The sequence below is a fragment of the Peromyscus californicus genome, unplaced genomic scaffold, assembly GCF_007827085.1.
Source record: "Peromyscus californicus insignis strain IS unplaced genomic scaffold, ASM782708v3 Scaffold_11__1_contigs__length_118956290, whole genome shotgun sequence".
NCBI lineage: Eukaryota > Metazoa > Chordata > Mammalia > Rodentia > Cricetidae > Peromyscus > Peromyscus californicus.
The window spans coordinates 22,519,352-22,543,043 of record NW_026294402.1 but is presented as its reverse complement, the minus strand read 5'-3'; the positions used below and the strand labels follow the sequence as shown (position 1 = coordinate 22,543,043).

At 45.3% G+C, this 23,692-nt stretch overlaps 2 protein-coding genes across 2 annotated transcripts in view; one reads left to right on the top strand and one right to left on the bottom strand.

Moving 5' to 3' along the window:
* The window catches only part of Jam3 (junctional adhesion molecule 3), a 60,262-nt gene that overhangs the window by 5,223 nt on the left and 31,347 nt on the right, over nt 1–23,692 (top strand). The window lies entirely within an intron of this gene.
* LOC128121011 (eukaryotic translation initiation factor 4H-like) lies at nt 9,561–11,970 on the bottom strand. Its single transcript, XM_052755374.1, is given in 2 exon segments — nt 9,561–11,364; nt 11,366–11,970. Coding segments are annotated over 2 exon segments (747 nt in total). The 5' UTR covers nt 11,939–11,970; the 3' UTR covers nt 9,561–11,190.

Here is a 23,692-nt window from a genome sequence, read left to right as displayed (position 1 = left end):
CTCTGTGGGTACTGGGGCTAGAACCTGGGTCCTCTGTAAGAGCAGCACGTGTTCTTAACCACTGAGCTCTCTTTCCAGCCTCTTTCTGTCTTTTGTAGAGTATCCCAATACTTAGTTGGTTTACCTTGTTCGTACAATTACTGTTAAAATCTAATTCTACAATCACATTGTTTGTTGTGTCTGTAACTCCAGCTCACAGTAATCTTTCCTGTCTCTGAAGAAGCATATATCTGAGTCTGTAGTTCATTTCATTCCAACAAACGTCTTACAATGTCTGTGTTGTGTCAGGTACTGTTGTCCTCGGTAGGGGCACACAATGAATAAGAAGCCCAGCCCTGGAAGAGCCAGCGTGTCTGGGTGACCATTCACACTGGGCTTTGGGTATTGGGTGTGAGTACCATGCATATTATCAATGATGTTTAAAAAAAATGATGTTAAAAAAGAAACTGACCCAGAACAGAGATGGCTCTAATAAGTCTCGCCTGTCTGTCTTTATCCCTTGAAAGCCAGTTAACGTTTTTAGCCACTCTGTGTGTTTAGGCATTTTTAGGATATCTTATTTTAGTTCAGTGGCTGCAGGAACGTCAGGAAAGCCTCAGTTTTTACTCTAGTAGTTGTCATGTGAGGAAATGGTATTTTCTGCCGTCTCCTCTGTGAGGCTGCAAAGTTAAGAAAAACGTAGAGAAATTCTTAGGATGCACTTTAAAGGACATGGGCTGCGACAACGACAATTCGTGATTACAGTTGTGTAAGACGCCAGGGAAAATGTACCGAACGTTGAGGGGTTGTGTTTCTGAGGAGCCGAGCTCAGGGCTGCTTGTTCACTGCTCTGTGCTTTTCCCTGATTCTTCTGCTTTCCTTTGAAGTCTTCTTTAATGAGGCTTTTTTTTTGTATAATTAGAAAAAGTTGTGTTTGTTTTGATTTCTCACAGCTACAGTTCTGGAATTTCAGATTTGACATTAATAAAGGGAAAACGGAATTTGTTTAAACACATGTAATCTGTGCCTTTTTCTGGTTTCTTCACCACAGCCAACTTGGATGAAGGAGGAATGTCCCTGAAGTTCAGTTGTTGGCATAGGTATTCTCTGTGACATATTTGAGAGACGAATTGCCGTAGGTTTGGGTAGGAGAACAGCTGTGGCTACAGCAAATGGATAAGGGGGACTGAAAGCTGCTCAGAGTACCTGCCCTGCCCCCCACTCATTAGGAACAAACAAAAGAACCCGGGTCTTGCTTAGCTTGCTGCTGCACTCTGAGCACTGCTCTGTGCCAGCTTCTGAGCTCTGGAGGATGATTCTCATGGGTGATGGGAATGATGAGGGCAGGTTGACTTCATGGGAAGCAGAGAGTTGTCCGAGGTACGCCCTGTTATTTTCTGTCTGCCCACTGTGGACGTCCCTGTTTTTAGAATGAGGTGCAGCTGTCTTGAAGCAAATCCTCAGACAGCTGCTTCTCTTTCTTTGGCCAAGGTTTTCACTAAAGCATTTCTACTGGGGTATTATTATTATTATTATTATTATTATTATTATTATTATTATTTCCCTTTGTAGCTCAAGCTTGCCTGAAAGTAAGTGTGTGTTTGTGTGTGTGTGTGTGTGTGTGTGTGTGTCTGTGTGTGTGTGTGTGTGTGTGTACGCTCTCATAATGTCAGAGGTTGATGTCAAGTGACTTGCTTAATGGCTTTCTTTCTTGTTTTTTGGGACACAGTCTCTCACTGAACCTGGAACTTGTCAGATTCTGCTAGGCAGGGTGGACAGCAAGCCCCAGGGCCTTCCTGTCACTACGGCTCCAGCGCTGGGGCTGCAGCTCATGCTGCCCTGCATGGGCTTTTGTGGGGGTTCTGGGAAATCCACTCAGGTCCTCATGACTTAACTGACTGATTCTTCCGCCTCAGCCTTTGGTATTCTGGGGTTATAGGAGTGTGACTCCACACTTGGCCTTCTTAGGGATAATTTTGACTTACATAGTGTAGATTTAGGTGAATGGAGATGTTGAAAGAGAGGAAAGTAGAGGAAATAGTGTATGCAGGGATGTGCTTGGGAGTATATATATTGTCTGCCGAGACTGGGTTATTATGATAAATAACAGCAGCTGTTGAATGCTATGTGCCAGGCATTATATGCGTTGTACAGGATAATATCTCACAGTGAGTTCAGACTACTGTAACACAATATCGTAAACAGAGTGCCTTAAACCATAGACATTTGTGTCTCACTGTTGTGGGGTCGCAGATGTCTGAGATCAAGGTTGCTGGCAGGTCCAGTTCCTAGCGAGGCCTTCTTCCTGGTTTGTGGATGACATGATAGAGGAGTGACAGCTTTGATGCCTCTTCTTATAGTGGCCACTGTCCTGTGATGGGGTCATGCCCTCATGACCTCATCTAAACCTAGCCCTTTTTCTTTTGAGGGTTTTTCTGTGTAACAGCTCTGACTGTCCTGGAACTTGCTTTGTAGATCAGGCTGGCCTCAAACTCACAGAAATCCAACTGCCTCTGCCTCCCGAGTGCTGGAATTTCAGGCATATATCACCACCGCTGGCTGCCTAGTTCTTTTTTAAAGCCTGTAACTAATACTATCTTATTAGAGGTTAAGGCTTCAACATGAACTTTAGTGGGGCACAAACTTGAGCTATCTCAACTGGTCTCAGCAGTCATTTTTATTTGTAGGTACTGAATTTGTAGATATGGAATCTGAGGCCTGGTCCAAGGTCACAGTAAATAAAAGAGCCATAGCCTAAGTGAGGCATCTATAGTGTTCTCTCCAAGGCTCAGGAGCCAGTGTACAAGAGGAGGTAGAAAGAAAGAATGAAAGAGCCCGAAGAAGGGTTGGAGTGATGTGTGACACATAGCCACTGCACTCTTAAGCTCCCAATAGCTGAGACTACCTGCACAAGATTGGACTCAGCATCCTGTCACAGAGGGGAAGAGTACCTGAGGCCACCTTCCTGAGGACTGATGGTTGCTGGGGAGTGGGACTTAGAAAGCCTTTCTGTGGACCTATAACAAAAGGAGCCAGTTGTCCATCGGAGACCATTAGCAAGAGGCTGTAAAGCATTTAAACACCAGATTAAGGACATTTGGCTTTACAGTGTGATGTAGAAATTCATTTGTCAGGTGAAAGCCGGAATCTATAGGAACAAAAGAAGTCAAGAAGATTGGAGTGGAAAGAGCACCCACAACAGTGATTCTCAACCTGTGGGTTGTGACCCCTTTGCATTGGAATGACCCTTTCACAGGGGTCGCCTAAGACCATTGGAAAACTCAGAGATTTACAGGTTCATAACAATAGCAGCATTACAGTTATAAAGTAGCAATGAAATAATTTTATGGTTGGGGGTCACTAGAACATGAGGAACTGTATTAAAAGGTCGCAGCGTTAGGAAGGTTGAGAACCACTGACCTAGAGAGTATTATTAACAGTTTTGGTAACATTCTGTAGTATGGGTACCTGGTTCTAGACTAGGTTCTGTTTATATTCTAAACCCTCCCTCTTAGCTGTGGGGAGTGTGTTCCAAGACACCAGTGGATTCCTAAAACTGGGTAGAACAGAACTATGTGTCCTGTGATGTTTCTGGCACATAGTGTGTGAACTTGATGCCTTTTCCCTCATAATTAAGCACTTATTGTGTACTGTGGCTGAGATGTATGCAGTTTGAGGACAGTGAAATACGATGAATTTCTTTTTCCTTCACAATTTCATAGTTAGAAGATTCATTCTTACCATATTTTAGCAACTGCCAATGACTTCTTTTTCTTTGCTTATCAAATCAAGAATTTTCACCTTTTCACTCAAGAGTAGCACTGTCTAAGTTTCTCTGTCCATGTCTGAATTGCCAGTGTTGGCATTTTGGGCCATTCAGTAACAGAAGGGTTACGTGGATATGGTGTGATGCTGTGATAGTTGATCCAGTAGCCAGATGCTCCTGAAGTGAACAGTGAGCAGTCATCTATATGGTGAGATGGAGGAGGATGGCTTCAGACTTCATCTCGCCACTCTTGAGCGGCACAGTTTCTGAGCTGGAACTGCTACTTCTGGGGTTTTCTGACCCCAGCTAACTAAAACCACTGCCAAGGGCTTCTGTATTTGAAACTATACCTATTTTAACGCTGTCCTTGGAATACTTACTTACATTATTTTAGGTTGTCAGTCATTTTGTCTTGGGGTGGGGTAGAGGGAGAGAGAGGGAGAGTATATGTGTATTCTCTGTGCCCTCTGCTTAAGAAGTCTAAAGTTGCCGGGCGGTGGTGGCGCACGCCTTTAATCCCAGCACTCGGGAGGCAGAGCCAGGCGGATCTCTGTGAGTTCGAGGCCAGCCTGGGCTACCAAGTGAGTTCCAGGACAGGCGCAAAGCTACACAGAGAAACCCTGTCTCGAAAAACCAAAAAAAAAAAAAAAAAAAAGAAGTCTAAAGTTGTATCTCTTGTCTCCTCTATATTGCTTATCTTTCTTTTTTTTAAAAAAGATTTATTTATTTATTATGTATACAGTGTTCTGTTTACATGCAAGAAGAGGGCACCAGATCTTATTATACATGGTTGTGAGCCGCCATGTGGTTGCTGGGAATTGAACTCAGGACCTCTGGATGAGCTGCCGGTGCTCTTAACCTCTGAGCCATCTCTCCATCCCCTGCTTAGCTTTCTTTTCCCTAGCTACATTAAAGGTCACCCTCCCTTTCCTTTCTTTTGGGAGGCATTTTGAAGTGTTACTGCAGTGTGTCACTAGGGGGAATTCCTTTTTAGTTTTCTACTTACATTTTATAATTTGTTTATCTATGAATTTTTTCCTATGGATTCTTAAGTATTTGTTTGAGTAGTCTTTTATTTTCTTATTCTTTCCTGTTGGGGCTCTGATTAAATGTATTTAGTTACTGTGTCCTCCGCGACTGTTCATTTTTCTCTGATATTTTTATATTCTTGCCTGTGTAAGCTATTCTGGGTTCTGCACCTAGCTACTTCTGCTTCCAGCCTTACCTCGTCTGTCACTGACCCGTGCCTGGAGGGCTTCCCCCTACTGATTATTTTGTTCACTTCTAAAATTTTGTTTTTTCTTTGGACTTTTTGCATAAGTTTTCAAGTTTTGAAAACCTTTAGGCTGGACACAGTGGTATGTGTCTATAATCAGTCCTGTCACTCAGGACACTCACACAGAAGGGACTTGAGTACGAGCCCAGTTTGGGCTAAGATTGAGATCCTGTCTCAATCAACAAACAAATTTTAACACTTATGCATAGCTATCTTATTGTCCATATCTGACATTCCAAATATATAAAGTCTTAGACACGTAAATCTACTATTTCTTGTTTCTTGTGACTTTTACATGTTGTGGTTTGTCTCTATGCTTAAAAGAAGCATGGTTAATCTCTGACAACTAGGCCTAACTCAAGGATGCTTTTTTTTTTTTTGAGAGCAGAGTTTCATCCAGTGGCAGCTGCCACCCTCTAGGGTGACTGTTGTCCTTTGCAGGATCCCTGGAATAGTTTAAAATGTCAGGTTCTGCTTCCCTTTGTTCCCTTCGGCTTAAGGACACAGTGAACCCTGAAGTGTTAAAATGAAAATGAGTATGTGCTCTCAGTGGCCCCCATCCTGCTTTCTAGTTTCACCCAAGCTGTTTCCGTTTGCCCTTTTACTGTCCCCCATTGCCTGTGAGTCCAGAGGTGCAGCCAACGCCCCGTCTGTGAAGAGCTCGCTGTTGGGGTCCACTGCATTTCTGCAAAGCTCTATTTTACTTGTTTCCTCTTTGGATTAACAGAAGAGCTACACACGTTTCTTTTAATGTTTGTTATGAAAGTAATGCTTTTGTCATTCAAATGTAATCTGCTCTATTTTATACCCTTCCAGGATGGTACGAAGTCTCTGGGGAGAGGGTGCAGATAGCACTTCAAGGTTGGCGCTGTCGATTTAGTCATGTGCCTAGTAATCTCTGACCATCTGTCATCCAAGACACGGCAACGTAGATGGGAGAGTTACAGTCGCCCGAAGTGGCAGTCACGGCAGTCACAGCTGTGGGTGAGGTGTCCAGAGGCCAGAGACAAAGGTGACCTGGAGCTTCCAGCTGAAATCTGAGATTCTTGCTCGTACGGGATGAATACTGGCTTAAAAGGACAGATGCCACCCACTGTACCCTGTTCATATGCACACACTTCCTGGGTGACGGAAGGAGCACAGCATTGTGGGTGTTGAACATTCTAGATTCTTTCCAGATGTTCATATGATTCATATTTGGATCTCAGGGAAATAATACTGGTTTTAATCCAAATAATTTGAAAGTAATTAAAATCACACCTCTTCTCTTACACTACTACCAAAATATGCATGGTTCTCTCCCTTTGTTATTCAATAATGACTTTTAATTTTGAATATTAGATCCAAAGAAGTGACTTGTTCTGTAGCGGTCTCCATCTGTCGCAAAGAGAAGTTTCCTTGATGAGGGTGAGAACTAAGATTTGTCAATAGGTGCCTCTGATGGCTTTTTTTTTTTTTCTTCAAGATAGAGTTAGTTTCTCTGTGTATCCTTGGCTGTCCTGGAACTCGCTTTGTAGACCACATGCATTTAGTGCCCATGGAAGCCTGAAGAGGGCGTTGGATCCCCTGGGAATTGAACCTGAGTTCTGTGGAAGGGAACCCAATGCTTTTAACCACTGAGCCATCTCTCCAGTCCCTGATTTTTGCCTATATTAAAAAGCATAAACTGGCCAGGTGGTTGTGGCAGGACTTGCCTTTAATTCCAGCACTTGGGAGGCAGAGCCAGGTGGATCTCTGTGAGTTTGAGGCCAGCCTGGTCTACAGAGTGAGTTCCACGACAGCCAAAGCTACACAGAGAAGAAACCCTGTCTCGAAAAACCAAAAAAAAAAAAAAGACATGGTCTTGCTAGGCCAGCCGGGAACTCACAATCCTCCTGCCTCAGTCTCCTGAGAGCTGCACCATATGTCCAGCTTCATCTATTTAGGGTATGTATTTATTGATCCAGCTCTCCATTCTTAGTGTAAACGCAGTGAGTTACAGTGGCAGCTCCTTTACTTCAAAATATGCTGGAATTTCCACTAAAATGTCTTGCTGTCCAGTGTTTTCTGGTTCAGGCAGGAAAACGTCTCCTAGGAATGAGAGGTCTAATCTCTATAAATAATCAGGGAACCACTTTTTGAAACTAAGGATGTCCAAGAAATGTTTTTCTTCTTTACTCACAAATTTTAAAATTAATGTTTTGCAGAAAAATTCAGGACAACCAATTGTATTTTGAATATATTTTACAACATAAGAATTTAAAAAAATTTTTTTTTCCATTTGCAACCTCCCAAATCATCTCCGCTTAACTGGGGAAAATGCCTGTGGCTGTAAAGAGAAGTACAGCAGGGTAAGGCAAAATGGAAGAAAAAAATCTTAATTATAGCTAAAGCATCTTTTGCAAAACTGAGGGCATATTGGTAGATGGAATCCAGGGCCTTGGAAGGACTTCCTCCCAGGTGAGGGTGGGAGCTCCACTTTGTCTCTAGACAACTAAGAATCAAGCAACCTGCAGCAGCAGGGGTTGGCAACGGTAAACCTCTACCATTTAGTGCCGAAAAGCAAGCCTAACAGAGCACTTACGGTTGTGCAGGAATGCTGCTATGTTCCACGTGAACTATTAGCTTATTATTTGTTAATTCATTGACTTTCATTTTTTGAGACAGGACCTTGCAATGTAGCCCAGACTGGTCTAGTACTCACCATGTAGCCCAGGCTGGCCACCATAAACTGAATTATTTCATCTTAACTCTAGCACACTAATAAGTTATTTTTGTTACTGTTAGGTACTTTGATGGGAGCTTTATACAGCCTGTATTTTGTAAAATAACCCCACAGAGGTCTGTATTACTCCTGGATTTTAGATAAGGAAACCGATTTAGGGTCGACACAGCAAGAATGAGATTCAAGGTCAGATTTAGCTTATGTTCGCTGTGATGAATAGGGATGTGGAAGGGAAGGAGACTGCCTCAGACTAAAGCTCTACCAAGAGACTACACCGAGAATCCATTAAGCTGGATTAAGTCGTGAAAAGAAATGAAAAGGAATGGCCGAAAGGTGATGGCCCGCATGTGCACCTGGTCGGCGAGAGTCGTGGAAGTAGAAGACACGAAGGCAGCAGTTTCTCAGAAGACGGTGAGACTCCGCAGAACCTGACAGCACACTGCTGACCTCGGGATCCTCCAGCAGAAAATCAACCATTCAAGTTTCACCATCGATTTCTCCTTACTACATAGCCATACGATTGGACAACGGGAGGGGAAAGCATCAGTTCTCTAGAACCCAACTTCATCCCCAGCTTCTCTTTTAGATGACTCAGACATGAAAGAAGGGTACCACACTGTCATCCAGAAAGCTAAAACCTTGAAGGTAAGGGGACTTACACTGGACATCAAGGCTTTACAACAAAGCAGGCCACATGACTCTTCCTTACAAAGAACAGAGAAAAAGGGATAAGTAAGTTATAAGGCTAAAAACGGGTGTCTTAACCACACACTTTGGCTGCAGGACACTGAGAAATCCATCAGACCTACCAGGAAGCTCTCTCCTGGCTAGCTCCCACAGATCCAGAAGGTACTATGCAAACTACTGGGGAGAAAATACATCTGTGGGCTTTCTTGCTCAGTGCTGGGAATTGCACACTACAGTACCTACCTACCAGGCAAGATCTGGCCGTGTGTACATTAGTGGCATGATGGTTAGGGAGTAACTAACAGCGCTCTGATGGGATCTGAGGCGTGCTCCACAGGAGAGAATTTCTTGCCTTGGTACACAATCCTGGTCACAAGACCATGACTGGGAAGGTCATAGAACCTAAGGGGGAAGTCCAAAGGGTTAATTTGCACAAATGTGATGTTGTCAGATTGTCTTTCAATGTTTATGATTAAACTCAGGCCTGGGCTGTTCTCAACCTTGGTCAAAGAAGCTTCTTTCTGCACAGGGCAGCAGTCATTGGAGAAATGCATTACTGTCAACATTCTGAGAATAAGAAATTGAGTGCTTAGTCCTAAATGGGACATCTTTATCACATCCATTCTACCACTACTGCTGCCACCACCAAGACTCAGGGAACATTAGGGAGAAGTAGAAGAATGTAAGAGTTAGGATGGGGAGGGGTTCTGTGAAATGCTTGACTTAGCTGTCATACCTGTCAACTCACAGCCTTGGCTGTGACCTGTGAAAGACATGTACAGAATCAGTCCAGCCGAAATCCCAGCATAAATGAAGTGCACCCTAGGAACCGTCCCTTACTGAGGTGCTGTCAGCAGGTGAGCAGGTGAAAGGAGAATCATTCTTTTAGGAATGTGTGGCTACTGGTAGATTTCCCGTGCTCCCTTGCTCCCATGCATGGCCCCACCCCACATATGGGCAGCACCAATGGGACTTAGTGGCTTATCCAAAATAAATAAATAAATAAAAAGAAAAAGGAAAAGAAAAAGGGAGAGATACACAGATTTTGAGGGGTCTTGTTGAGGGAGGCTCAGGGAAGATTGAGGATGAAGTAGGGGTAGATATGATCATGTTTCACTGTATACATGTATGGAGTTCTCAAGAAATAATTTTTTTTTTGTTACATAAGGTTCTCTTTTATTTAAAAGATCATTCACAAAATACCATATCCATAGACTCACTTTCTGTCATAGAACTGAATGTGTTAAGTGTTTGGAATTCCATTCTTACAGTCAGCTGGGCGTCCAGCAGTGTGATGGACGTGCCTGTTCTGTCTTTTCCGCATTGGAGATGGATTCGATCATCTGAAAGCATCAGCTTTGATTACAACCACGCGATGCATGTCTGTCTTAAGTTAGGTATTGGTGTTACACAAATGGTTCTTATCTCAGAAGCAGAGAAGTTGGCAGGCGGGGGAAGGAGTGAGAGTTCTGTAAATTGCCGAGACCTTGAGACAAAGACCATCGCAAGCCCAGGGGTAGGCTGGCAGGAAGCTGCTAGCTAAGCAAGCCGTGCACCTCTCAGCCCCCTTCCCCTAAGGCTCTAGTGGCTGGCTGACCTCTAACTGCTCCAGTCAGAACAGATGGGACTTGGTGCCAAATCATTTTCTATTTGTTCACACACAGCTGTTCAAGCTAAAAGCAAACCCTGATCCCCCTGCTCCCAAGTGAGTGCTCAGCACTATCTGTGGGAGTAGGGTCTGCCCCACAGAAGAGGCAGCAAGCCTAGAGGTTTCTAGACACCCAGGTACTGAGGGTCAACAGCTGTGCATCTGATCAGATAAAGTGCCAGACTCTAGGCCTTGAGCTGTGGTGGGGAGCAGTCTCGAAGTGCCCCGGAGCAGACAGACACACGGGAAAGAGCGCAGACTCAGTGCAAGCACAGCTGCCCACTGCAGCTCCAGCACCACCCCTGCTTCCCACAGGCCTCAGCTGCAGGAAGCGGATTGAGCTGCAGTGGGCTGCACCCCCAAGGGGCCTCCACGACCCAGGAAGAGCAGGGAATGAGCTTGCACTTGGTCTTACGAGCGAGCAGGAGCAAAGCCACGTGGCTGCCGGCACTCAGGTCACCACCAGTGCAGCATGTCCAGATTCCCCTGCACCCTCTGGCCTCACTGCTTGACAGGAGCTCACTGCGCCTGAACAGGCTGCTGGAGCAGGTGACAGGCCCCCAAACAGCGGCCTGTCAGGACCAGCAGGCATGTTTCCTTGTTTTGAAAGCAAGGTGCCTCCAATTCTGATGCTCATCCCAGCCACCTAGCGAGTGGCTCCAGCTCTTTCTCAGAAGCCACAGCAACACAGAACTCGACATGCAGGTTGGAGAGAAGCTCTGAGAAAAAGCAGAGGACAGCACGCCCGGAGCGTGGCTAGGGCATGTAAGGAAAGAAAGAGAAAGAAAGAAGCAAAGAAGGCCAAAGCAGCGCCTCAGCCTGCCCACCTCCACACGTGACCAGCACACCCATGCCGCCGCGCGGGAAGGAGCAGGGAGAGGGCAGGAGTGAGAGGGAGGAGAAAGAAAACAGAAAGAAAGCACAAAACAGGCGCTAGATAGATATAGCAAAGCCAAGAATGTACTAGAAACCACTTGTTAACAGCTGACATGCACTCACAAGCTCTGTGTTTCCGCTGTAAGGAGGACAGTGCCCGGCGGGAATGGGGCCTGCAGGGCGACCGGCCGCCACCAGGCTGGGCTGTGGTCTTGCTCCAGCTCCCCCATGCCCCATTCCCTCCCAACCTAAGCTCATTCTTGCTCCTTCTGAACCACTTCCTCTCTGGGCCTGGCTCCCCCGAAGATGGCTGAGTTGGGGTTGGCTACTTGGTTGAGGGGTGTTGCCACTGTCCGAGGCTTGAGCTGCAGCCGTGGCCTCTGTGCTCGTTCCTCTTCTGTCGGTTCTCTGAAGTCCATGTTGGAGCCGGCGCAGGGGAGGGCCATCTCGAAAGCGACTCCCCATTGGAGGGCCTGCTCGCCGGTCCCCGGGGCGACTGCCCCCCCTACCCCCTAAGAAGTCATCCCTGTAGCCAGAGTTGAAGTCATCCCGGGAATCCCATCCACCTCTAGATTCTCGAGAGCCACCCATTCCTCTGTCATCGGGTCCGCCTTTCCTGAATCCAAAGCCACCTTTATCTTGTTTTCTGCCCTCTGCAATGTCCACACGAAGTGACTGGTCACCCAAGAGTGCACCGTCGTATGTCAGAGCTTCCTTCAGGGAATCCACCTCATCAAATTCTACATAGCAGAACCCTTTAAATTTGTCGGTGTCTTGGTCTCTGACTAGCCGCACACTCCATATGCTGAGATCCTTAAAGATAGCATCTATGTCACCCTGAACTGTGTTAAAAGGGAGATTGCCTACGTAAGCTGTGTAGGGGGGCTCTGTAGGCAGCTCCTTCTGGCTTCGGGACCCATGGCCACCAGCACTGCCGCGGGACCCTCTACCGCCGCCGAAGCTGCTGTAGGCCCGATCGTTGTAGGTATCGAAGTCCGCCATTTGCCGTCTCCGCTTCTTGAGGAACCAGCGGGCCAGCGAGGAAGGAAATAATTATTTTTTAAATGGTATCTTCAAACCTGAGCTAATTTTCTTCCTCGAGGTCTCTTAAGAAGCTTTAAAAATGTGTGAGCTAAAAGGTGTTGTGCACAGGTAAGAATAGAAGCAACCAAGTCTTAACAGATCTTATTTACTTCGCACACAGCGCACGTACTTGACAAGAGAAACACGAAGAACACATTCTGTGAGTTCGAGAGAACAGAACACAAAACATACACCTCAACAGTCCCAGTTCTGAATTCACTCTGAGAAATAGTTTGCCATAGTTTGCAAACAGCAAATGAGGCATTAGCCATGGCCTAAGAACCTTGGCCTCAGTGGGGTCCAAATCCCTCATCCAATGCTGTGAAACATCCTCTCAACATTGGTATGTGTGGGGGGCATGATAAATGGACACCAAAGGTGGAAGAAGTGATGGAAGAGAAATTCCAGCAACAAATTCATCCCTATATTTTATTGTTTCCTGTGTGGCTTAACTCTGCTACCTCCTGGGGCTGTGTTAGCACCAGGGTACACCAGGAAAGTCACCAAATTAGACATCTAAAATGATACTTTTTATTTACTTTTTTAAAGATTTACTTTTTATTTCTCCGAGTGTGTGCCAAGTCTGCAGGTACCCACTCACAGAGGCTAGAAGAAGGTGTCAGAGACTCTGGAGCTGGAGTTACATGTCCTCATTAGTCACCCTATGACGTTTCTGGGAACCATTTGCGTCCCAAGGGCTGAACTTATGTTACCAGGCTGGGCAGCAGGCCCTTTTACCTACTGGTCCTACTTTTTCCATTGCAATTAATATGGATGTTCATAAAAATGTTTTTGGAAGACATTTTAATTTTCATCTTCTCCTATGGAGTATCCAAAACACAAGCTTGTCTTCCCTAAGGGTCTAAAATGCTGCCTACACATAAAAGACATGGAAATAGTTGTTCTCATTGAGTGATGCCTCCAAAGACTCCCAGCTGGGTTCCAAACTCATCGTTTAAGGACAGACGATCAGCGCTGGATATGTGGCTCAGTGGCTAAAACCCCTGCTGCTCCCGAGAGGAACAGAGTTCAGTTCCCAGCACCCACCTGGCAGCTCACGACCATCTATCACTCCAGTTCCAAGGGTCTGACACCCTCTTCTGGCCCCAGTAAGCACCAGACACACACAGTTCACATGCAAACATGGCGGCAAACACACACATACACAATACATCTAAATAAGTAAGTAAATACAGCCAGACAGTTTTTAGCCAAACCGAATACAGCAAAAGAGAAAACGTCCTCGCTGATGAGAAGTATGATGCGGAAGCACCTGGAGATTAGTAAGCACACCTGTGTGCCTTTCCTGACAGCCAACCTCTCAGCCCATTTATCTCCCCTGCTTCTTCCCTGCCGCCGCCTCTCCTTTTTTCCATCTGGATATGCTTCCTGGCCTCCATGATCTTAGCTGAACTGCCATGCCGCATTCCTCCATGCCATGATGGACTCCAAGTTCTGAAACTGAACTAAATGAACTCTTCCTGCCTGTTACAGTTTCAGCACGGTCACAGGAACGAACACTAATATACTAAAGAATTAGGTCTAATTAAGAATGCCAACCTGGCGGGCAGTGGTGGCCCACACCTTTAATTCTAGCACTTGTGCAGCAGAGGCAGGAGGATCTCTGTGAATTCAAGGCCAGCCTGGTCTATAGAGAAAGTTCCAGGTTAGCCAGGCCTATACAGAGACCCTGTCTCTAAAAGCCAAATAAACAAATAAAAATAAAGGCAAAAAAACTACACAGAGTAATTCCTTAGTACATTTGTTGTTTAATTCCAGACCTGATCTTTTTTTTTTAATCATTATGTCCTGAGTCTTTAGTGCATAGAAATTCAAGATTCACTTGGAAACATGTAAGGAAAGTCATGAAGGAAGGTCCTAGAGAAATGAGAACAAGCTGTGGTGCACACCTGTAATCCCAGCACTTGGGAGATAGAGAAGGAAGACAAGTTCAAGGTTATCCTTGGCCACACAGTGAGTTTGAGGCCAGACTGTCCTTCATGAGTCTATATCAATCAAACAAAAAGTTGAGTACAGTTAGTTCTCGGCAGGGCGTTCAGAACTGTTAAGCAAACACTTCTGTAAGGTCAGGTCACATCATCTGAACATCAGGATTCCAGGGTGCTTTCAAGCTCATAGCTGAGGAATCTCTTGGCTACAGGACAGTCAAGAGTAGGACTTTTTCTCTGGCGGTGTGTAACAAAGCCATTTATCTTTTGAAATCGCCTGAACTACTTGCCCCGTTGAAGACCTCAAATGCTCTGCTTTGAAGATGCTTTTCTTAAATCCACTGAGATTTCTGGATTTAGGAATAATTGGGTTGTTATATAATGTGATTCTAAAACTGAATTTACAGCATGAAAGAGCTTTGAGTCCCATGGTCAGCCTACCAGGGGTCACGTCCTTAAAGTAAACTCTCTACACCCAGAAGCCTCAACTGTCAGCTCCTCAGGAAGGTGTGGGGGCTTGTGAGTCCCTCCCTGCTACCTGGAGAATGTTGACTGGTTTGATCTCGTGCAGGTCTTGTGCAGGCCACTACAGCTGCTGATGTGAGTTCATAAGTTCAGTGGTCCTGTCATGTCCAAAGACGTTTGCTCCAGTCCTCCCGACCCCTGGCTCTTACATTCTTTCTACCCCTCTTCGGCTATGGACCCTGAGTTTTAGGAGGAGGAGATGTGATATAGATTTCCCATTTGTGGCTGACATTTATTTTTTGCACTTTAATTGTGAATTTTTGTGTTAACCACTGTCCATTACATAAAGACTTGTCTAATGTGGTAGTAAGAGCTACACTACTGTATGGGTACTATGCCATTTTATAAGGCATTTGAGAGATGGCTCAGTGGTTAGGAGTACTGCTCTCCTAGAGGCCCCAGGTTTGGTTTCTAGCACTGACATGGTGACTCACAACTATCCCAGGAGATCCAGTGCCCTCTCCTGGCTTCTGTAGGCACCAGCCACACACTTGGTGTACAGATATACATGCAGACAGAACACCCATACATAAAAGATAGATGATAGATAGATACATTAAACAAACAAACAAATAAATAAATAGGGCTTTGAGTGTCTGCACCTTTTTGTATTGATGGGGGTTGCAGAACCAGTTCCCTAAGGATACCCAGGGCAGTCATCTGTGGTTGGTAGTCAGTGTCTAAACTCTAATTTTATTTTATTTTATTTTATTTATTTATTTATTTATTTATTTATTTTTTGGTTTTTTCGAGACAGGGTTTCCCTGTGTAGCTTTGCGCCTTTCCTGGAACTCACTTGGTAGCCCAGGCTGGCCTTGAACTCACAGAGATCCGCCTGGCTCTGCCTCCCAAGTGCTGGGATTAAAGGCGTGCGCCACCACCGCCTGGCGAACTCTAATTTTAAAGAGCTAACGACTATATTAAGTGAATTTCTTGGGTGCACCTGCGTTTTTGATCAGGATGGCTAGGATTCCGGTTCACCTTGTTGGCATCAGGACTAAGAGGTGACTGTGAAGAAGAGTGTTCACCTGCTACTTGTTACGCTTGGAATTGCATTCTCAAAAACCTGCTGTGTCCTTCCTGTCCCCTGTTGTCTAGTGCTAGGATCAGACAACCCATGTGACTGGAACTTCTGCCTCAGAGTCCCTCTTTAAAAAATTAAAATGACACTTATTTTGCATCTCTGTGTACATGCATGTGCATGGCATGGCCTGCATATAAAGTTACAGGACAACTTGGGAGCGTCAGTTCTCTTGTGTGCATTGAGGACTGGTTTTGACACAGTGGCGTCCAAGTTCAGTGGGAATGGGAAGGCCAAACTGCTGTCATTTCCCTGTCTATCTTCCTAGTCCAGACAGGAGGTCCTGGGCTGAGGACTGGGACAGCTTCTCAGGCAAATAGAAGCACAAGGACTTCCCTGCTCTCTGGTTGATTTTGTTATTACCAGGCTCTAGACGCTGGTTTTTCATTCTAGTGCGCCAGCCCCTTGAAGTCTCCTGACTCCTGATGTCCAAAACCCAGTTTAGTATTTTACCCTAGTATGCTTTCCTTCAAGCAGAGAATGGTTCTCTTCAGTTGTTTCCAGCACCCTGTACTGCAGACTGACAGCTTTGGAACATTGGAGAGTGCAGTCGGTCACTGATAAACATTTCAATTGTCTCTCCTTTGGAGACAGTGGCTAGATTTACTAGTTAGATGAGTAACTAACTCACCAAATGTTAACATATTTAATTTGACTTAATATTGTTAAACATTTGTTGGGTGCCCGTGTTGTTCTCGGTACTTTCCAGAATGGTTTATGGATTACCTAAAAGAGTGTATGGGTGTCTTCGGGGTTGTTGAAAAGGGCTATAGTCACTGCCTTTTAGGATACACTGCAGAAACCCCTTTGCCCTGGACATTCATGCCTCACTGAGAGCTTGGGATGAGGACAGACACCTTAAGATAGGAATGGACACTATGGTGTCTTCATTTCCTTTTGCAGTCTTCCTTCTCAGTGGTTTGCACTTAGAGCCAATTTCTAAGAGGAAAACTGGCAGATTGTAGCCACGGTTGTGCATATCTGTGGTAGGTGCTCTGCATTTCAAGACCTTTGCTAATTGGATTGTCCCAGCTGTTGACCGTTCTGAGTCATGCAGTCAGGAATAGAGGTTCATTGACAAATTGTTGGATGATTTTGTGTGTGTGTTCTTGGCTGCTTGTGTGCATGTGCACCACTTGCATGCCTGGTGCCCTCTGGAGGCCAGAAGAGGGCATTGGCATCCCCTGGAGCTGGAATTAACAGATGGTTGTGAGCCACCACCATGTGGGTGCTGGGAATCCAGACTCCTCGGACATGCAGCCAGTGGTTTTAACTCCTGAGCCATCCCTCCAGCCGCTGGCAGTATTTTCTTACAACTTTTTGATGGATTTATTTACTTTACTTTGTGTGTCTGAATGTATTGCCTGCATGCATGCATGTATGTGCACCATGTGTGTTCTTGGGTGCCTGTGGAGGTCAGAAAGGGCACTGATTCCCTAGAATTGGAATTATGGGTGGTTTTGAGCCACCATGGGGGTGCTTGAAGCTGAACCTCGCTCCTCTACAAGAGCAGCAAGTGTTCTTAACCATTGAGCCCATCTCTCCAGCTAGCCTGGCAATCATTTTTGATAACCGTGGAGTCATTTGGTAAACCTTTTTGGAGCATGATGAAACAACTTAATCCCTTTTGCAGAAGCATTCTTTAAATCTCATTGGCTGTTGCAGTTTGAAGGAGCAAGCCCATCTCTAACTGTGGAGACAGCTCGTGTTTAAGAGTTATAAATAAGTCAAACTGTTTTCTTTGACATTTGCTGTATTTCTGACTGATAATGCTTGTTTTGGATTAATTGTTCTTTGATAAATCCCATGATTTATGGAAAACAGATTTAAGGCCTCTCTTTCAGGTTGTTGGTTGTCTGCACTCCCTCCCCAGCAAGACAGGGCCCTGCTGTGCAGTGGGGCTGGCCAGGAAGCCATGCCCCTCTGTCGCAGCCTCCTAACTGCTGAGATGACAGTTTTGCAGCACCACTCTTCGGTTTGAAAAAAAACAATTAAATCTAATCTTTTGTTGTTGTTTGTTTGTTTGAGACAGGGTCTCTATTATGTGGCTCTGGCTGTCCTGGAACTCACTCTGTACACCAGGCTGGCCTCGAACTCACAGAGATCCGCCTGTTTCTACTTCCTGAGTGTGCTGCCACCTAAAACCCATTCTTACTTTTCTTCTTGCATGTGTATGCTCTCTGCACTTTAAGATGATTCTAAGTTTTTCTCGTTAAGGACTTGAGTGAGAGAGAGAAGGAGAGAGAGAGAGAGAGAGAGAGAGAGAGAGAGAGGAGAGAGGAGAGAGAGAGAGAGAGAGAGAGAGAGAGGGAGAGAGGAGAGAGAGAGAAGGAGGAGGGAGGAGGAAGAGAGAGGAGGGGAGGGGAGGGAAGGGGGAGGGGAGAGGAGAGGAGAGGAGAGGAGAGGAGAGGAGAGGAGAGGAGAGGAGAGGAGAGGAGAGGAGAGGAGAGGAGGAGGAGAGGAGAGGGCCTCTCACTTCTGCTGCTGTCCTGTGTGCTGCAGGCTAGCTGGTCCATGAGCCTTTGGGAGATTCTCTTGTTCTGCCTTCTGTTGCCCCGAAGGAATACTAGTATTGCAGATGTGCACTGTCGCATCCTGTTTTTCATACAAGTTCTGGGGTTCCAAAACAGGTTGTCAGGCTTGCAAAGCGGGTGCTTTTACCTGCTCAGCCATCTCTCTGGCTTGCCCTTGAGTCTTTAAGGTCTTGAAAGAAGTGTGAGGACTACATTAATTTTTTTTCTAATTATTTCAGTCTGTAAAAAACAAACTTTATGTAACACACAGGAAACATTTCCTTTCCTACTTAGTTTCCTTATAAATCTGGCTCAGATCCAGCTTTTGGGGACTAGTCAGTATTTAGAGCAAGCCTGCTTCATACACAGGAATGAGTGGCATGGACTCTGCTGTTGTTGTTTTTTTGGCTCTTTTAGGGGGACCTGACACCCCAGCTCCCAAATAAATCACTCACGGGAGCTCATTCTTAATTACGAATGCCCAGCCTTAGCTTGGCTTAGTTTCCTAGCCAGCTTTCCTTAACTTATCCTGTCTAACCTTTTGCCTCTGGGCTTTTCCCCACTCTCTTACTTCTGTAAATCTTACTCTGTTGCTGGTTGTGTAGCTGGGTGGCTGGCCCCTGATGTCCTCCTCCTTCTCTGGCTCCTCCTCCCTTTTCCAGATTTCTCTCTGCCTGCCAGCCCCACCATTCTCCTGCCTTGTTATTGACCAGTTCTTTATTAGACCATCAGGTGTTTTAGACAGGCACAGTAACACAGGTTCACAGAGTTAAACAAATGCAACATCAACAAGAGTAACACACCTTAAAATAATATTCTGCCACACTCTGCCTTCCAGAAGAAGAGCTAGCCCTGCAGTTTTCTTCTTTCTTTCCCTCCTCTCCCACCTTCCCTCCTCCTCCTTCCCTCCCTCTCTCTCTCTTTCTCCTTTCTTCCTTCCTTTCCTTCCTTTTCTTTTCCTTCCCTTCCCTTCCTTCCTTCCTTCCTTCCTTCCTTCCTTCCTTCCTTCCTTCCTTCCTTCCTTCCTTCCTTCCTTCCTTCCTTCCTTTCTTTTTTACAGACTCACTGTGTAGACCTAGCTGTCTTGGAACTCAAAAGGTAGACCAGACTGGCCTTGAACTCACAGAGATCCTTCTGCCTCTGCTTCTGGAGTGCTGGTCCTGCTAAGGCTCACTATACATATCACCTGTATGTAAACACATAAGAAAAACTAAGACCAGCCCCAGGTTACTGGAAATCTGTTTGGAAAGCTGTCACTTAATGTAACAAAAGCTCACGCTCAGTGGCTGATACCAGTGAAACTCAGTGTTTCATGTGAGATGGTTGGGATTTGCTAAATTAGCTTCAATGTTTTGGGAAAGAAAATTAAATTATTTTTTATCTGCCAAGGGGTTTGTTTTTTCCTGCTTGTACAGTAAGAACTGTGGTCTCTGATGCATAAGTGCCAGCCCAAGTCCTCAAGAAAATGCTTCTTCTAGTTGGACAAGCTGTTTGCCTTTCTATGGACCTTGTCCTCAACAAGATTGTAGAAGTGGTAGGGAAAACCCTTTGCTGCCATGTACTCACGACATTGTCGTCTTGCATTGAACTGTGAATTGAATTGATAGTGTTTTCTCTGTATCTTTGCTGGGTCTTTAACATTATACGGCACTTCCTATCCATGTGATTTCCCAGCCGTCTGGTGATGTTTAGCTTTCCACCTGCTGGTCCTTTCAGGGGCACTCAATAAATACTCTGTCCTTAATCTCTTTCCCACTAACACGCATTGGTATTTCTTCCTCAGAGGCAGAACTCAGGGCTGTGAGAACCTCGAGAGAGTCCCTATTTAAGTGTATGGCAGGCTGTGAGGCACAGGGGTGAGGTGAGATAAATGTGAGATGAAGGTGTTGGGGAAAGCCTAACAGGTGGCTGTGGAGTCAGAATGACAGACTCAGACGCAGCCAGAGTAGTGGTAAATGACGTTGAAGTCTGTCTGTATTCTCTTAATTCTCTTTTGTCCCCAGGACTCTTCACTAACTAGAAGGGATTTGAGGGTGCACATATAAAGATTCTGTTCAGATCCTTCCTCTGCTTTGTCCTGATCTGCTCTGGTATTGGAGAAGACAGCATTCATCAGCCTCCATTAACTATGTTGTATTTGTAAGTCTCTCAGTCATTTGTATACGTTAATTTCCAGATTTCTGCCCTTTTGCTTTTCTATGCCCAGTGGAGATTTTTCAGGGTTGCCTTAAATATATTTATAAATCAGTGTGCTATTTTTATGCACCAGTGTCTGTAAGATCAGAATTCTTCTTTGATAAAAGTTAATCCCACGATATGGGAAGTTGTTATTGAATTGGGCATCACAACCTGTGCCCCAAGTGAGGGCTGGTCACCCATCCTCACTACACCAGTTTAAAAAGCCAAACTAAAAGTGGAGAACAGAGCCTGGGTGGTGGTGGCGCACGCCTTTAGTCTGAGTACTTGGGAGGCAGAGGCAGGTGGATCTCTGTGAGTTTGAGGCCAGTCTGGTCTACAAAGCAAATTCTGGGACAGCCAGAGCTGTTATACAGAGGAAACCTGCCTTGAAAAAAACAACAAAAAAGGGTGAACAGAAAAATATTTATTCAATATGGCCACGTTGGGAAGAGGGACTGTCTTAGTTACTTTTCTAGCTGTGAAGACATACCATGACCAAGGCAACTTAGAAAACATTTGATTGGAGCTTGCTTACAGTTTCAGAGGGTGAGTCCATGACCATCCTGGCAGGGAGCTCGGCAGCGGCAGCAGGCAGGCATGGTGCTGGAGCTGGAGCCAAGTGCACATGTGATCCATAAGCATGTGTCAGAGAGAGAATGAGCATGACTGGGTCTGCCGTGGGCTTTTGAAATCCTCTAAGAAGGCCACACCTCCTAATCCTTCCTAAAACAGTTCCACCAACTAGGGACCAAACTTTCAAATGGTCTGTGGGAGCCATTCTTATCCCGACCACCCCAGGGACAAAAAGATCCAGTGAACTTCCCATATCTGTCTTCAGGTCCTTAAGTGAGATCAGGGTTTAAGTAGAGGCTGAAGGATGTGTCCATCTAAGCAGTCCTGGTCCAGGTGTGGTCCCGCCCACCACTTGCCCATCATCATCTGGGCTTCCTTCTCATCTGCAAGGTGGTCTGCCACTTGTTGGAAATGTATAAAATTTTGTTTTGGGAACAAGATCCCCCTCTGGCTGACACCTTTGCTTCCTTTGAGATTCTTGGGGAAATTTCCCTTTCTTTGGGGTCCAGTGCATCAATAGTCTGATGGATTGAGAGACATAGTGTCTCTTTAGAGTACCTTCATTTTTGCAAGGTTTATTACAATAGCATTTATCAGATGGTAGGTAGATGGATATAAAGATAGAAATGTATTCATGTTTGTCTTCATGTACATGTGGCAGCACATGTATGTGAAGGTACATTTTCATGTTTGTGGTGGCCAGAGGTCAACCTCAGTTTCTTTGGAGCCTTCCATTTTGGTTTTGGTTTTTTGGAACAGAGTCTCACTATGTAATCTTGGCTGGCCCGAACTCACAATGTGGACCAGGGTGGCCTCAGACTCAGAGATCTGCTGTCTCAGCTGCTGGAGGGCTAGATTTAAAGGCATGTGCCACCACACCTGGCTTTCCATTTCGTTTTTTTTTTTTCTTTTCTTTTCTTTCTTTCTTTTTTTTTTTTTTTTTTTTTTTTGGTAGACTGTTTCTTACTGGTGTCTGGGGTTTACCAATTTGACTAGGCCACAGGGAGCCCTGATGATCTTCTTGTGTCCATCTCCCTAGAGCTGATATTGTGGACATGAATGAAAATATTTGGCTTGTTTATGTGGGTGCTGGGATTTGAACACAGGTCCTCACCCTTGCATGGCAAAGCATTTTGCTGATGGAACTTTTTTTTTTTTTGAGAATGAGTCATAACTACTATGTAGCCCTGGCTGGCCTGGAACCTGTTATGTAGACCAGCTTGAAATTACACAGATCCTCCACCTCAGCCTCGCCAGTGCTGGGGTATAGGCATGTGCTACTGTGGTTGACAGAAATATATTACTTAAAATATTATTTTTGTCTGTAGGTGTGTGCATATGTGAGTTTCTGTGTGTCACACGCATGTGGGAGTCCACAGAGGCCAGAGGAGGGCATTGGACCCTCTGGAGCTGGAGTTAGAGGTGTTTGTGAGCTGCCCCGTGTGTTCTGGGAACCAAGCCAGGCTCCTCTGCTAGAGTGGCAAGTGCTCTTCACTGCTGGGCCCCTTTTCAGCCCAGAGATGGAGTCTTAGCACCTTCAGTATTTCACTAAAACTATGAGATAAGTTGTTCAGACAAGGATCTTATTTATTTTTAATTAACAGGCTCTGTGGAACATTTTTATACGCCATTCGTTGATCCTTCCCCACAGGTCCTCCCCAATCCGGTCCTTGTCCCTCCTCCCCAGCAGTCCTCAGGCCACTTTGTGTTACATGTGTTGTTAGACTCCTCACCTCTCTGTTTTTTATTAAAATGCAATCGCATTATTCCCCCCTTCCCTTTTCTCGCTCTAAGCCTCCCCATGCCCCCACTCCTCTCAAACTCATGGCCTTTTTTCCTTTATTATTCTTACACACATGTATGTATATGTGTATATATATATATATACACACATATATGTATATATGTGTACTGTACACACACATATATATACATATATATATATATATATATATACATATATATATATATGTATATATATACAGCCTCCTGAGTCCATTTAGTGATGCTGTGTTTATTTGATTTGAGGGCTAATCACTTGGTATTGAGTACTCAATTAGGGGGCTCATCCCTGAAGATTTGAGTGGATCTTGGCCTGAGAGACTCCTTCCTAGCTTTCACAGTACAAGAAGGTGCTATGCAAGCTGCCAAGGGAAGGAAGCGGTCACTTCACTAGTCCTACCCAGCTGTGACACCTGTGAACGACAACAGTGACCGGCGTGGCAGGCTGTCCCTAAAGGTGCAGTAGGGATGCTCATGTCTTGGCAGACCAACAGCTCTCTACTTGAATTAAAGGCCTCCTCAACAAGATGGAACTCATGTAGTACTGAGAACATAGCCAGCTCCCTGGAGCTAGTAAGTTCATACATCTTATGGGAGGACCTACTACTGTCTCCCGACTAGACCAGCATAACTCTAACTGCATGCTGAAACTTCTCCTCACACCCACAGATAACTGTAGCTCCCATCTTATATCAAAGAAGCTTCTCTTTGCAGCAGATGGAGATCATTAGAGAAAACCCAAACTGGTCAAAGTGCAGAGATCAGCTGATTGTGGGGTGCCCAGGCCCAGCAGATACATCTGCAACTCAGTTCCTGTAAGGCTCAGGAACATTTGGAAGAGGGGGTAGAAAGATTGTAAAGGCCTGGGGAACAGGAAGTCTGTTGTTGAGATCGTGTCTCCTAGAAATGAGAGGGAAGGTACACCTTTGATACCTCAGTGATGTGGATGCCTGAACAAGACCCGAACAATGACAACACCAATAGGCATGCTAACATGGAAGGGGAACTCTCACAGCGCCTCATCCCCAGATGAAGGACTCCAGACAACTCACTCCTCCTGTTTGTTTGTTTT